Source organism: Rhinolophus hipposideros (genome assembly GCF_964194185.1).
Source record: "Rhinolophus hipposideros genome assembly, chromosome: 15".
In the NCBI taxonomy this organism is placed as follows: Eukaryota; Metazoa; Chordata; class Mammalia; order Chiroptera; family Rhinolophidae; genus Rhinolophus; species Rhinolophus hipposideros.
In genome coordinates, this window is record NC_138061.1 from 63,963,247 (window position 1) to 63,978,764 (window position 15,518).

The 15,518-nt window shown below is 43.2% G+C and overlaps 1 protein-coding gene across 2 annotated transcripts in view; it reads right to left on the reverse strand.

Moving 5' to 3' along the window:
• Window positions 1-15,518, reverse strand: part of VSTM4 (V-set and transmembrane domain containing 4) — a 103,355-nt gene that overhangs the window by 60,500 nt on the left and 27,337 nt on the right. For both annotated transcript variants that reach the window (XM_081074762.1, XM_081074761.1), the window contains exon 3: window positions 11,882-11,950. In XM_081074762.1, the coding sequence (XP_080930888.1) occupies window positions 11,882-11,950 (69 nt within the window). The remainder of the gene's footprint in view (window positions 1-11,881; window positions 11,951-15,518) is intronic.

The window sequence follows — 15,518 nt, forward strand, 5'->3', positions numbered from 1 at the left end:
TCATCACATTAGGGGTTAGGATTTCAACATAGGAATTTGGGGGGACACAAACATTCAGCCCATAGCAATATCCGTCTATTTCTTAAACTCCGGTGACCAACCTTATCATCAGTCTGATGATAAAATGCTTGGAAAGTGAAAGGGAAGCCAAGAGTTTTACTTTAACCTTCTATATGCAGCAAAAAGATACAGATATGTGAACCCAACAAATGTTTGAGCTTAGCCAAAATGTTTCCCTGCTGACTTAAGTTTCTTCAGGCAACACATATTTATTTTATCAGCCACGTTCAGCATGCTCCTGGATACAAGAACTATAACCAAGAACATACAAAGGTCCTCTCATCAAGAAATCAGAGGCCGCTGTATGGTCCCTGCAAAACAGGAGTGTGTGCCCAGCACCAGAACAGGCAGAGAAGGAGCCCGACACAACCTGGGGGCGCCGAGGGAGTCTGCCCAGAGGGCTGGAGCTCTGCTCTGAGTCATATTCAAAATAACACAGAAAATGCAAAAACATGGAGAGAGAATAAAAACAGAGAGAGAAACAAAGTACTCAGCAACAAGCGATAAGCGCTGCTAACGTTTGGTGTACTTTATGACGTATATGTATATGTTTTTAAATTAAGATCATACAGGTTCATATCTTGCTTTTTGTTTAATCTCACTATCTCATTAAGCTCGCTTCAAAAATTGATTCTGAACTGTTTTTAAAAATGTGATAAAAGTTTATCATATTAATTTAAGTGACTTATCTTATTATTGGTGTAAATGATTCTATAATGAGCTTTCATAAGCTTAAACCTTAATGCATCTCTCCCATTACGTCCTTAAGACTAAGTTCCTAGAAATGGAATTGCTGAGTCAACAGGAATGCACCATTATAAAGCCCTTGGGATCCAGAGAAGCAGTTAGCTTGCTGTTTAAACTGAAAAAGCAAGTATGCTAGGGGTGGTGGGGTGGCTGGCTTCCACAGTGAGCCTGGAGAAGCAGGTAAGGCTTATGGTCAATGACAGAGGAGCAAGGAGAAGGGATGGAATCAGACATCTAAGATTCCTTCCCACTCTTCTTCCGTAGCCCCTGCCCAGGGAAGCCCAGTGCAGCTTCTGCCCCTGGAGCCCAGGAGCTCAGTCAGCTTTTTCTTTTTCTGCCTCAGCTAGTTAGAGTGTGTTTCTGTTCCGGGAAACTTAGAAGCCTGGACAAAAGTAAGTGGAAAGCACAACAGGACAAGGCTGCAGGTGACAAGAGCACCTACACTAATACTGAAAAGAGTGGGTTAAGTAGATGGGAATGAGGAAGTATCTCCCACAGAGGGAGCTGGGAGCATCATAGGAGCAGAAAAAGGGGCAGGAGTGAGAATTCTAGAAGCCAACATAGTAAAACGTTGTAACAAAGATTCCTTAATAACATCAAATGCTGCTGGAAAATATCAATTAGGTTTTCCCACTAGGAAGCTCTTGGAAAAACCCCGGGGGGAAAGCCTGTTCAGGAGGATGGTGGGAACCAAGCCAAGCACAGGAGTCGAGCAGGTCTATGATGCATGAGGGGCTTGAGACAGGAACAGAGAAAACTCCCAAAGCTAAAATGAAAACTGCCTTTTCAAGAAAGCCTGCGTCTCAGATGTGTGGGCTTTGCAGATTAATATGGATAGCACTCTGTGAGTGGTCAGTTGGGAGAGAGGCTCAGGCTTCCACATAAACAACATGAAACTCTGAAGGGCAGAGCACAGGTCACAGAGCCGGATTCATGACAGGACACAGGCCAGGCCAGAACTTAGGGAACACATGACCAATCCCGGATTTACACACCATTGAGCAAACTATTCCAGGAACATGGCTGCGGAGCCATTTCTGGCACAAGAAGATGGGGAACGATGAGGTCACATTGCCAGGCAGACAGACATGTGGCAGGTGGACACAACATCTGTCTCAAAGGAATTCTGGAGCTGGGGGCTCCTGGGCCAAAACGCAAGGGTAATTTGGCTTCAGTCTTATTCTCAGAATGCGGAAAAACTGTCTCTGGAGTTTTGTGTGATTGGAGCAGGATGACGTGATCTGCCAGCTCCCCACTTCGTCAGAACTCTCCCTTTGGTTCTGGGATGCAGGAACCAAGGAGGGACAAGGTCACGGCAAGAATCTCCTGTAAGCGTCCCCAGAAGCACACTATAGACATCTGTGGCCTACTCTTCCCTGGCAGCAGGCAAGGAGCTCCAAGAGGCCCACGTATGGTTTCTGATCATAGCCTCCTCCACATGCCACAAAGGGGGCTCTCCACAGGCAGTGCAGCTACAGAATCATAAAACATCTGGCCAGGCTGGAAGGCTCCGCTAACCGCCAAGCACGCAGGCCCTCGAGCTGTGGACACTGGCCAGCAGGCACAGCCACCCGCGTGGGTCCCCACCGGCCTCAGACGGATCGTGCCTGCTCTCTATTGTGTTCTGGAAGGTACATGAACCTTAATACGTGTGACCCTGCAGGAGGAGGAAAGCTCAGAAAGAACCCCTGAGTTTCCCTGGATTGGGTAGCGAGCATTCCCCCAAAGTCCTCATTTTTGTCTCTGTTCCAAGCATTTCTTTTGCTGCATAAAAACAATCGCCTTGCTGTATCTACTCAAAACACTGAAAGCACCTCCCCTGTTTTTTCTACAAACAGAGGTTAAACCCTGAGCCATTTAAGCTAGGGTCACAAACTCCCATGATTCTGGGGCCACCTTTTGCCAGCAAGCTAGAGCAGAGCCGTGTCCTGCCCGACAGAGCCACCCGCAGCTCTGCTCCAGGAAGCCATTCGCAGGCCCAGTGCTGCCAGGTCTTCCAACTTTTCCTTTAAGTTTTATGTAATTATCCTTCTAATTATAAATGTTGGCTCAACGGTTATAAAACAGACCAGGTCAAACAATGCTTGTCCAGAAGGTGGATCCAAGCAAGACTTCAGGTCCAAATTTAATAAAATATCTGTGGATTCACTCTTAAAATACCACATATACCTGCACACACAAAATAATTCTAAAAATCTTCTTATATTCCCTGCATTCATTTGCCGTTTTGTCTTTTGCCATTGGACTTCCAAAGACACCAGTGTCATTTTTAGGCTCAATTGCAAGCCGCCATGCAGAAAATGTCCCCCCACGGCCCCCAGCCCAGGCCTCCCTGAAGCAGATGGTGGGGCTGGAATGAGGCTCACGAGGCAGGGAGGCTGAGATGGGGTACAGCATCCATCCGTGTGCCAGGTCCCGCCCTCCCACAAAGCCAAGCCATAGCAGGCCAGGCAGAGTAGCCCCAACAAAAGGCAGACAGCACCTGTTGCCAGGCAACCTGAGGCCTAGAGGGGTACTCAGAGCTGCTTTGAAACCTGGTAACTCCAGCATTCCTTGGCACAGTGAAGGAACCCAACTCTCCCAAACTACTGAATCTAGAAAGTCAGTGTCAGTCCTCACCATTTCCAAGGCAAATGCCAATGCCTAGGAGATCGCAATTCTGTGAAGAAAACTGTGTGCTGCGACTGTTTTTTTATCCAGCCTGTAATATCATCTTGCTGGGGTAAAATACCTGAACAACAACCCAGAGGGATGTTAACTCACGCCAGCATCTCACCAAGAGGCCTAACAAAGACTTTTTTGTGCTGCGGGCGGGCGCACAGCCTGGCCCACTAAGCTCAGGAGGATGGATATCTCTCAACAAGCCCTCCTGCTGCTGTCCCCTCCAGGAACAAAGGGCCAAAGGCCTGGAATTGGCCCCAGGGAATTTCATCTGTTCCCTTGACCTCACCAAAGCTTGTGGTTGGGTTAAAAAAGCAAAGCCCAAGGTAGCTGCTGCCGAAATCATACGACAAGAGCACTGTGGAACAGCTGCTCTGAGGCATTATATAGAGTGAGAATGCCAATTCTGCTTTTCAGAGGAGATCTAGCTTTCTGTGTTGAGAAGAGTGGGCATGTTGGGCTACGGACATTGTGTAGAGAGTTAGGGAGGGGGTAATCCTGATATTCTGTAGCTACACGTGAATTACAAAACATTACACAAGTGTTGTAGATAAATTGTACTGCAAGGCATGTGGGAACTAAATGCTATAATCCTTCCAAACATATAAAGTCTTCATCTTTGTATCCTGGTATTTTCAAAACACAGTTCTCAGACCACTTGCACTGGAAACACCTGGGAGACCTGAAAAACTGCAAATTCTTTGATCTGTTCCTAAATGCAATAATCAGACTCTCAGGGTGGAGCACAGAGTCTGGGTTACTAACAAGCCCCTGGAGATGCTTATGCACCTGATGATAAACAGGGCTCCTGCAGTCACAGCCGCCAATGACCTGCCTCAGGGCACCCTGAGGACATCACCGTACTCCCCACCCATCACAGTGCCCGGGTCATAAGGCAGTTCCAGAAACAGGGGCTAAATCAATCGATTTTTCTACTGCTTCACCTTAGGAGGGGGAGTCAAGTCATTTTCATCTCTGTGCTACCTAACGGGCCTTCACTGAATAAAAAGCTAAGGGAGGGGATTTGTGATTATTTTGCTAGGAAAGGTCATCAAATAAAGATGAAGGCAGCTACAAAGCATGCAGAAGAAAAGCTGAAACTACAAAGAATCACTATTAGAGTAAAACACAATCTGAGAAATGCAGTATTTATGATTTCAAAGTGAAACAATAACTAGAAGGGGACCCAAGATGACGGAATAGATACATTCTGTGCTTGTTCCTCCTGTGACCACACCAAAATTGCAACTAAATTATAGAACAATCAACCTAGAGAACCATCTGAAGTCTGGCTGAACACAAGTATATAACTAAGGATATAGAGAAGAAGCCATATTGAGAACGGGAGGAGGGTCAGAGATGGAGCATAGGTCCCACAACTGTATGTGGCAGTTGAGAATTGGAAGGGATATCTCAGCCATGGAGGTTCCCCCCAGAGGAGTGAGGGACCCCAGCCCCACACTGGGCTACCCAGCCCAGAGTACTAGTGCTGAGAAGAGAAGCCCACACAACATCTGGCTGTGAAAATCAGCGGGGATTCTGACCATCCCAGTGGGATGGAAGGCTGCAGGAAACCCAGACGATCTCTTAAAGGGCCCACACACAGACTCATTCATTTGCTACACTCAACCTGGGCTCCGGCAGAGGGATGGTAACTCAGAGGAATACAGACATACAGGGAGAAACTAAGTTGTGTGACTTCAGGATGACGACTGGGGAGACAGCCACCACTTTCCCTGTGTGTAATCCTTCTCCTGGGCAGCCAGCAGGTGGGCACCATCTTACCTCTGTTGAGCCCTCCCCAACATGGCCAAATATGAGTCTCAATTGGCCTGCTGAGCTCTGCACACTCCACCCTGGGGGCTCCCTGAGACATCATGTGACCTGACTCATGCAATACCAGAGGCATTTTCCCAGTCAGCAGCCAGCCCAGCCTGTGCTACACGCTTTATTGGACAACTCTCAGGGGATTACGAACCCCAGGAAGGTTGCAGCTGGCCTTAGTGTTCTCTCAGACATTTGCTGAGTAGCTCCAGTCTCAGCAGTGGCACCAAACCAGAATCTACATTAACCTGGTGAACACCACTCGTCCCACCCGAGTGACTCCCTGAGACCTCTCCTCACTTAATTCACTTAATGCATGAGGCTCTATCAGCACCTGAGCCATATGGGAGCTGGCAGGTGGTAGCAGGCCTCAGGGTGCCCTGAGCTTTTTGTGGAGCTACCCTAGGCCCAGGATTTAAGACAGCCATCCTGGGTTCGCAGTGTGGCCTCTCTCATGAGTCTCTAGATCCAGCACAGGCAGTGACCAACCGCTGATCACTTTGTAGCTCCTACCAGGTAATCCCTGGCCAGTCACAGGTAGCGGCAGACCTGGGCCTGCACTGGAGCCCCTCGCAAGAGGACCCAGAACCAATATACTTAGAGGTTGGCTTCAGACCACAGTAGAGCACTTGCCAAGTAGCCCAAGTGGCACACACAAAGGACGGTCTTAGCAGGCACCAGAGCCAGCTGGGGCAAAGCCCGTTTCATGGAGTAAGCAAGCCCCCTGCACAGCAGCCCATAAGCTATGGAAATGGCCAAACCCTATAGCCAGCGTGCCTGAGAGTCAATCCCACCCATGGACACGACAATAGCAATCAAGGCTCAACAATAACAGGAGGGCACACACAACCCACACAAGAGAAACTCCTGAAGCTCCTGGAGCAGGTGGCCAGGGAGATTGCACCACTGAGCTCCGCAGGATACCTACTACAGGTCACCTGGCAAGGTCACCTGGCAAGACTGGCAAGGTCACCTGGCAAGACTGACATATGTAGTAGATCTACCTAATACATAGGTACAAACACAGACGGGCAGCAAAATGAGGAAACAAAAAAATATGCCCCGAATGAAAGAACAGGAGAAAACTCCAGAAAAAGAACAAAACAAAATGGAGGCAAGCACACTACCAGGCAAAGAGTTCAAAACACTGTTTATAAAGATGCTCAAGAAACTTACTGAGAACTTTAACAAAGAGAGAGCAAGCATAAAAAAAGGACATAAAAACCAAAAAGAATAAATAAAGAAAAGAAAAAGAACCAGTCTGAAGTGAAGAAAACAATAACTGAAATGAAGAATGCATAGAAGGAATTACCAGCAGAGTATATGAAGCATAGGATTGAATCAAAGATTTGGAAGACAAGGTAGCAGAAAATACCTAATCAGACAGCAAAAAGAACAAAGGACAAGGAATAAAACAAACAAACAAAACAAAAAATGAGGACAGTTTAAGAGACCTCTGGTACAACATCGAGTATAACAACATTTACATCACAGGGGTACCAGAAAAAGAGGTATTCAGAACCTATTTGAAGAAACAATGACTGAAAAATTTTCTAACCTGGAGAAGGAAATAGAAATACAAGTCCAGGAAGCACAGAGTGTCTCACACAAGATGAACTCAAAATAGGCCCACAACACGATACATTATAATTAAAATGGGAAAGGTTAAAGACAAAGAGAGAATCCTAAAAGCAATAAGAGAGAGGCAACTAGTTACCTACAAGGGAGCTCCCATAACATTGTCAGAAGATTTCTCACAACAGAAACTTTGCAGGCACGAAGGGATTGGTAAGAAATATTCAAAGTGATGAAAAGAAAGGACCTACGACTGAGACTACTCTATTCAGCAAGGATATCATTTACAATTTAAAGAGTGATAAAGAGCTCACCAGAAAAGTAAAAGCTGAAGTAATTCATCATCACCAAACCAGTATTACAAGAAATGTTAAAGGGACTTCTTTAAAAAGAAGGCGGGGGGAGGGGGGGAGGAATATAAATGGGAATTTTAAAATGGCAATAACTGTATATTTATCAATAATGACTTTAAATGTAAGTAGATGCTCCAATCAAAAGACATAGGTGAGCTGAGCAGATAAGAAAACAAGACTCATATATACGCTGTCTAAAAGAGACCTATTTCAGATCAAAAGACACAGACAGGCTGAAAGTGAAGGGATGGAAAAAGATATTTCATCCAAATGGAAACAAACAAAAAAAGCTGGGGTAGCAATACTTACACAAAATAGACTTTAAAACAAAGGCTATAATAAGAGACAAAGAGCGACATTATATGATAAAGGATCAATCCACCAAAAGTATATAACCCTTATAAACATTTATGCACCCAATGTAGGAGCGCCTAAATAAGTAAAGCAAGAGCTGATCAATATAAAAGGAGAGATTGTCAGTAATCCAATCATAGTAGAGAACTTTAATACCTCACTGACACCAATGAATAGATTTTCCAGACAGAAAATCAACAAGGAAACAGCGACCTTAAATAACACACTACATCATATAGATTCCATTGATATTTTTAGAGCATTTTACCCCAAAACAGAAGAATATACATTCTTTTCAAGTGCATATAGAACATTTTCCCATTTTCCAGGATAGACCATATGTTAGGCCACAAAACAAGACTCAATAAATTTGCAAAGAATGAAATCACGCCAAGCATCTTTTCTGACCACAATGGTATGAAACTAAAAATCAATTACAGGAAAAAAAAAAAAAAACTGAAAAACACACAAACATATGAAGGCGAAATAACATGCCACTATATAATGAATGTACCAACAATAAAATCAAGGAGGAAATCAAAAGATACCTTGCAACAAATGAAAATGAAAACACAGATTCTATAGGACACAGCAAAAGCAGTCCTAAAAGGGAAATTCATAGCAGTACAGGCCTACCTCAAGAAACAAGAAAAATATCAAATTAATAATCTAACCCTCCACCTAAAGGAACTGGAAAAAGAACAGCAAACAAAACCCAAAGTGAGTAGAAGGAAGAAAATAATAACGACCAGAAAGGAAATAAACAAAACAAAGTCTAAAAATACAATCCATGTAACCAAGAGCTGTTTCTTTGAACATATAAACAAAATTGATAAACCTTTAAGCATATCCATCAAGAAAAAAAAGAGGAACCAAATAAAGTCAGAAATGAAAGGGAAGTGACAACTTGACACCAGAGAAATACAAAGGATTATAAGAAAATATTATGAACAATTGTATGTCAACAAACTGTACAATCTGGAAAAAAAATTGATATATTCCTAGAAACATACAATCTTCCAACACCGAATCAAGAACAAATAGAAAATCTAAACTGACCCATTTCTACTAACAAAATCAAATCAGTAATCAAAAAACTCCCAACAAACAAAAGTCCTTCACTGGATGGCTTCAAAGGTAAATTTTACCAAATAATCAAAGAAGAATTAACAGCTATCCTTCTCAAACTATTCCAAAAAATTCAAGGAGAGGAAAAGCTCCTTAGCTCATTCTACAAGGCCACAATTACCCTGATTCCAAAACCAGACAAAAACATTACAAAAAAGAAAACTATAGGCCAATATCCCTAATGAACATAGATGCAAAAATCTCCGATAAAATATTAGCAAACCAAATTCTGCAATACATTAGAAAGATCATACACCATGGTCAAGTAGGTTTTATTCCTGGGATTCAAGTTTGGTTCAATATCTACAAATCAATGTGATACACCATATAAACAAAATGAAAGATAAAAATCAGATGATCATATCAAGGAATGCAGAAAATTCATAAAGTTGACAAAATTCAGAATTCATTTATGATAAAAACTCTCAGGAAAGTGGGAGGAGATGGAACATACCTCAACATAATAAAGCCATATATAACAAACCCACAGCTAACATCATACTCAATGGGGAAAAGCTAAAACATTCTCCTTAATATCAGGAACAAGACAGGAATGCCCACTTCCACCGCTTTTATTCAACATAGTTCTGGAAGTCTTAGCCAATCCAATCAGGCAAGAAAAAGAAGTAAAAGTCATCCAAATTGGAAATGAAGAAGTAAAACTGTCATTATTTGTATATGACATGATAATATAGAGAGAGAATTTGAAAGATTCCACCAAAAAACTATTAGAACTGATAAATGAATTGAGTAAAGTAGCAGGATACAAAATTAATATTCAGAAATTGGTTGCATTTATATACACCATTAATGAACTGTCATAAAGAGAAAGTAAGAAAACAATCCCATTTACAAAAGCATCAAAAATAAATAAATTAAATACCTAGTAATAAATTTAACCAAGGAGGTAAAAGACTTGCACTCAGAAAGCTATAAGACATTTAAGAAGATACAAATAAATGGAAGCATATACCATGCTCATGGATAGAAAGATAATATATGGAAGCAACAGAAGTGCCCATCAGACTGGATAAAGAATATGCGTATGTATGTGCTACATTTATACAATGGAATATTATCCAGCCATAAAAAAGAATGAAATCTTACTATTTGCAACAACATGGATGGACCTAGATGGTATTATGCTAAGTGAAATAAGTCAGACTAAGAAAGAGACATACTGTATGATCTCACTTATATGTGGAATCTAAAGAACAAAATAAATGAACAAACAAAACAGAAACAGACTCAAAGACACAGAGAACAAACTGATGGTTGCCAGAGGGAAGGAGGTTTGGGGAGCTGGGTGAAAAGGTAAAGGGATTAAGAAATACAAATTGGTAGTTACAAAACAGTCATGGGGATCTAAAGTACAGCATAGGGAATATAGTCAATAATGTTTCAACAACTAACTATAAGGTCAGGTGGGTACTAAACTAATCGGGAGATCACTGCATAAATTACATGTCTAACCACTAGACTGTACACCTGAAACTAATTTAAAATAATATTGAATGTCAACTGTAATTGAAAAAAAATAAATATGTTTTTTAAATGAAAGTATAAATCCTAATGGCCTACCTAGGTGACATTTTATGGTTTGCAAATGATGTTCATAATTATGGTGATATTTTTCTAAGAGAAAAAGTGCCTCAACCCACTGCTTTGGACTTGCTTTTGGAAGGTGAATTTGAGTCCAAATGCTCTCTCCTGGGGCAAGCTATGCTTCCACCATGCCTGCTGAGTTAACTGAAAGGGATGGTGAAGGCCTGAGGTACACACGTCTCCTTGGATTCTTTGACAAGGTCCTTCTCATCAATAATGCCACGCCTTCCCGAGATGCGATCCTTCACAATTCCCTGATCACCTCAACATTAGTCAGTTTGTACTGATCCAAGTCTCTGCCTGAGAACTCACAAAGCACATCCTTTCATTGCTTATGGTCATAAACCTCAAACACTTTGTGATAATAATTTCTGTGAATTTTCCTTACTCTAAGGCAAGGTTTCTCAGTCTTGGAACCCTTGACATTTGGGGCCAGATAATTCTTTGTCATGGGGGGTGGGGGGACTGACCTATCCATTCTAGGCTGTTTAGCAGCATCCTTGCCGTGTACCCAGTAGGTGCCAGTAGCACCAACATACGACCGTGTTGCCCCCAAAATAAGACCGAGCCGGACAATCAACTCTAATGTGGCTTTTGGAGCAAAAATTATTATAAAACCCGGTCTCATTTTACTAAAATAATATAATATAATGTAATGTAACGTAACATATTGTAATGTAATATATCATATCATATCATATCATATCATATCATATCATATCATATCATACCGGGTCTTATATTAAGTTTTGCTCAAAGACGCATTAGAGCTGATTGTCTGGCTAGGTCTTATTTTTGGGGAAACACGGTAGCTGTGGCAACCAAAAATATACCCACAGGTTGACAAATGTGCCTTGGAAGGGCAAAATCACCTCCTGTTAAGAATCACTCCTCCAAGGCTCAAGTTGGAGCTGGCATCACCCACTGGGCGGGCTAGGCACCATCGGTGAGTTTTTGATTCTGCACGCGACAGGAGTGTCCAACACAGTGCATTTGTAACAGGCTCCGCAGTAGTGCTGCTGCTGCTGGCCTGGGACCAGCCTTGGGAACCCCGGCTCTAAGGCCCTGGCTACACGCTGGAATCACCTGGACAGCTTTAACAAATTCCAACTCATCCAAAATCTCTAATGTTTTTAAAGATTCCCCCAGTGATTTTTAAAGATTCCGCAGTGATTCTAAAATGTGCTGAAAATCACTCGCTTAAGGTTTTCAAAGTGCTTCCAGAATCTCCAACTCCTTAACGACTTGAGATAAAACAAGACACAGTGGATATACTTTCCATTTTTATATTACTTGAATATCCCTCTGTAATATCACCAGGGAATAGGAATTCTGGAGCAAAACAAAACAAAACCCCCCAAATTATGTAGGTTGGAGCTTTCACCTCTACTCTTTCCAAACCTGTGGGCTGATACCACCAGAAATCCCCATCCTACTCTTGAGTAAGGTTAGGGCAAGAACACAGCTTGAGGTGGCAAAACTAAGAAGTTAGGGTCCTTTCCTCCTATCCTATTCCTTTTCTACTATTTAAAAGTGAGGTAGCATCTTATAATAAAGAAATATGCAAGCTTTACCTTCAAAAAATGCCCAAGTCTCTTTCTTTTTCTCAAAGGACGAATCTTCAGAAGCGTTGAGGGAAATCACTGTAAGATAAAAGTGAAATGGAGTCTCATGAAATAGAGTAGCTGGTGGACCTGACATACACTGCGATCCAAAATAACGCCACGTGGTACATACGGCACTCAAATTTATAAAGTAATTTTCACACTTGCAAAACCACATTTAATTGTCACAACTCACATGCCAGGGAGAGGTTCAATGACTTACAACAACTGAGAGTCTGGAGGCACCAGAGAGGAGAATTGAGGTGTCTGTTTAAAAGGCAGTAAGTGGCAAAGCTGGGACCCAGTTCAATACATGTGCAAAGTAAGGAGTCCGCCAATGGGAATTCCAAGAACCACAACATTATTATTTTACCATTTGGTATCCAAGATAGAGAGCCTGAGGTCATCTGATGACTCAGGGTCAGTGCTCTGAGCACCATTCTCCGTGCAAGACAGTCACACAAAGCAGCAGACACCTGCTTTTGACGTTATGTTGTCAGCTGTCCGTCAGCGGTTGGTCGCTGACTTCACTGAGCCTGCCGTCAGGGAACGAGAACTGAGTTACCCTGTGTTAAACCTCCGACGTCATACTGAAGAGTCTGGAACCACAAAAAGGTTCCCTGCACAGCGGTAACATAATCACTGGTAAAAACTTCAAAATAAACCTGACAGAATACGTAAAATGCCAGGGAATGAAAATATGGCCCAACAGAACATTCTGAGATGCTGGAAATGCTCTGTGTCCGCACTGTACATACAGCAGCCTGGTACAGGCTGACCATGTGCAGGCCACACGGGACTGGGAAACTGAGTCTGTAACTGTATTTAATTTTCATTAATTTAAATTTAAATAGCCACCTGTGGTCAGTGACTACCACACTGCAGAGCTCTACAGAAGAGATCTAAGACCCAAATAAAAAGAATCTTCCTTCCTTTCCTTCTTTCCTTCCTTTCCTTCCTTCCCTTCCTTTTTTCCTTCCTTTCCTTCCTTCCCTTCCTTCCTTCCTTCCCTTCCTTCCTTCCTTCCTTCCTTCCTTCCTTCCTTCCCTTCCTTCCTTCCTTCCTTCCTTCCCTCCCTCCCTCCCTCCCTCCCTTTCCTTCCTTCCTTCCTTCCTTCCTTCCTTCCCTTCCTTCCTTCCTTCCTTCCTTCCTTCCTTCCTTCCTTCCTTCCTTCCTTCCCTTCCTTCCTTCCTTCCTTCCTTCCTTCCTTCCCTTCCTTCCTTCCTTCCTTCCTTCCTTCCTTCCTTCCTTCCCTTCCTTCCTTCCCTTCCTTCCTTCCTTCCTTCCTTCCTTCCTTCCTTCCTTCCCTTCCTTCCTTCCTTCCTTCCTTCCTTCCTTCCTTCCCTTCCTTCCTTCCTTCCTTCCTTCCTTCCTTCCTTCCTTCCTTCCCTCCCTCCCTCCCTCCCTCCCTTCCTTCTTTCTTTCTTTCTTTCATCTATCTATGTTGTCCTTCAGAGAACAAGTAGGGCATCTGAAATATACACGCACATACATAATTGGGTGATTATGTAATACAAATGTATTTATGAAATATAAATTTGTAATGAGGAAAACTGAAATGCAGATTTTTTTTTCACCTTTTCTAATTGTGCTCAGAAGGCTTTGGTCTGCTATGTTAGTCTGCCGTTACTGGAGAAGAACTCCTCCTCTCTCATAAGAACCTAAATTCCCTAAAACCAGAAGCCGCATCTGCTACCTCTATATCCCCCCATTTGGCAAACTGCCTGGCAGCTGATAGGTGCCTATTGAAAAAATGATCTATTTCTTTCTGATGGCCCAACAAAGTAAGCAATCTGGACGTCCAGGAAGGAACTCTTACTGGATATTTGGACTTGCATGTGATATTAGATATGTCAGACAATCCTTCTACTCAATTTGCCCCACCCACAGCCCCCGTAACCACTGACCACCAGAGCAACCAGTCAGATTCCCATTTCATGAATTTAAACTAAGAAACAAAGTACATATGGTTGTTGTGGACCCTGGGGGTGAAAGAGCTTGTGGATTTGGGGGCAAGCAGTTATGTTTGGAGAACAGGCAAGCGGAATAGAGCAGAAAGCAGAACACGTAAGAGAAAGGTCAAAGTGAGAGGACCTGTGGGTCCAATCGACTTGATCTTGATGGCATTTTGGGTCCTAAGAAGTCTGATGTATTGTGTTTGCTATCCTTGTATTCCATGAGCTCTGTATCCTTAAACTATCCCTTCCTCTCTTCTGAATTAGCTTGAATGGGTTTTCATAGCTCCAACTAATTGAGCCTAGGCTAGGATAACCACAGAGTCCTAATGAAGACAATACAGAAATGAGAACGAAATGCATCTCCAAGGAGCTTAAGTTTTCAGAAGGTCAGGGACGCTCATCACGGCCCAGAGCCTCACCACTCCACGTGTGTCCATGGACTAGCAGCTTCAGTGTCATTTGGAGGCTGGTCAGAAGTGCAGAATCACAAGGGTCCCAACCCAGATCGACGGGATCAGCATCTCTTTTAAACCCAGATTCCCCGGGTGAATCACATGCACTTCAAAGTTTGAGATGCACTGATGTACTAAGTGGAGATACGAAGTTGCCATTTGCTGATTGTGACCATGGGCAAGTCATTTAACATCCCAGTGCCTTAGTTTCCCCATTTGTTATGCAGTGATGCTAAGGAGTCCCTGTCAAAGCAAGTGTGAGTATCTAATGGGTTCATACTGTGAAGTGCTCAGAACAATGCCTGAGACCTAGGGAGCCGTTTGTAACCACAAGGACGGGAGCTCCCTAAGGCAGGGATTTTCGCCTATTTTATTGCCTGCTCTAATTCCCGCACCTAAGTCCAGCACGGCCCTTGGCTGTCAGCCCTTAGCCTCAGAGTATGAATCTTCAGTTGTCCAAATGGTCCCTAATAAAGAATTCCCTGTGTTTGTGGCTAAATGTCTACAGCTCAAACAGGCTGTTACCATTCTAGCAAAGGTAGATGCCTTCAGACAACCGTTTATTCATTTTTTTCTTTTCAGAAACTGGGGGCCCTTGATTGAGTCCAATTACAATTCCCTTGGCCTTTTTTGAGATAGAAGGCCACAAGCTCTCTCTTATTGACTTATGGAGACGTGAGCTGAAAGAGGCAGCAAACATAGATTCCAAGCAAGGAATTCATGGATGCTCCTCCCCTCCCCTCAGTGCAGCTGTTTTAGGGGAAATTGCAGCAACTTTGATCAGCAATACCAGTCATAATCTTATCTGGTCCTACAAGAAAGAAAAATCTTTACACGAACACTGCCAGAGCTCCAGAAGTTTTCCCAAGGTTCTAGCTAACTAGCTTGTTTCAGCTGCTAATCCCATGCTATCTCAAAGTGAATTTCATACACGGTCAAGCCATGTGTCTGAGTCCACAAACCATAAGGAAACACAGTGCTGCACACAGCCAGGCCGACACAGCAGGGCTGTGCAGTGGGTAAGCAGTGGGTCTACTGGCTTTATTAGCATACCTCCCTCCACGGCACAGCTGTGCACAGCTGACATAAATTCACCATGGTCTCCCTGAGACGCTGAGTGGAAGAGGCCACTGCAGACTGGACAGGATGGCAGAGGATGAAATATTTCAAGGAAATATTTTGCTTGATCGAGGAAAG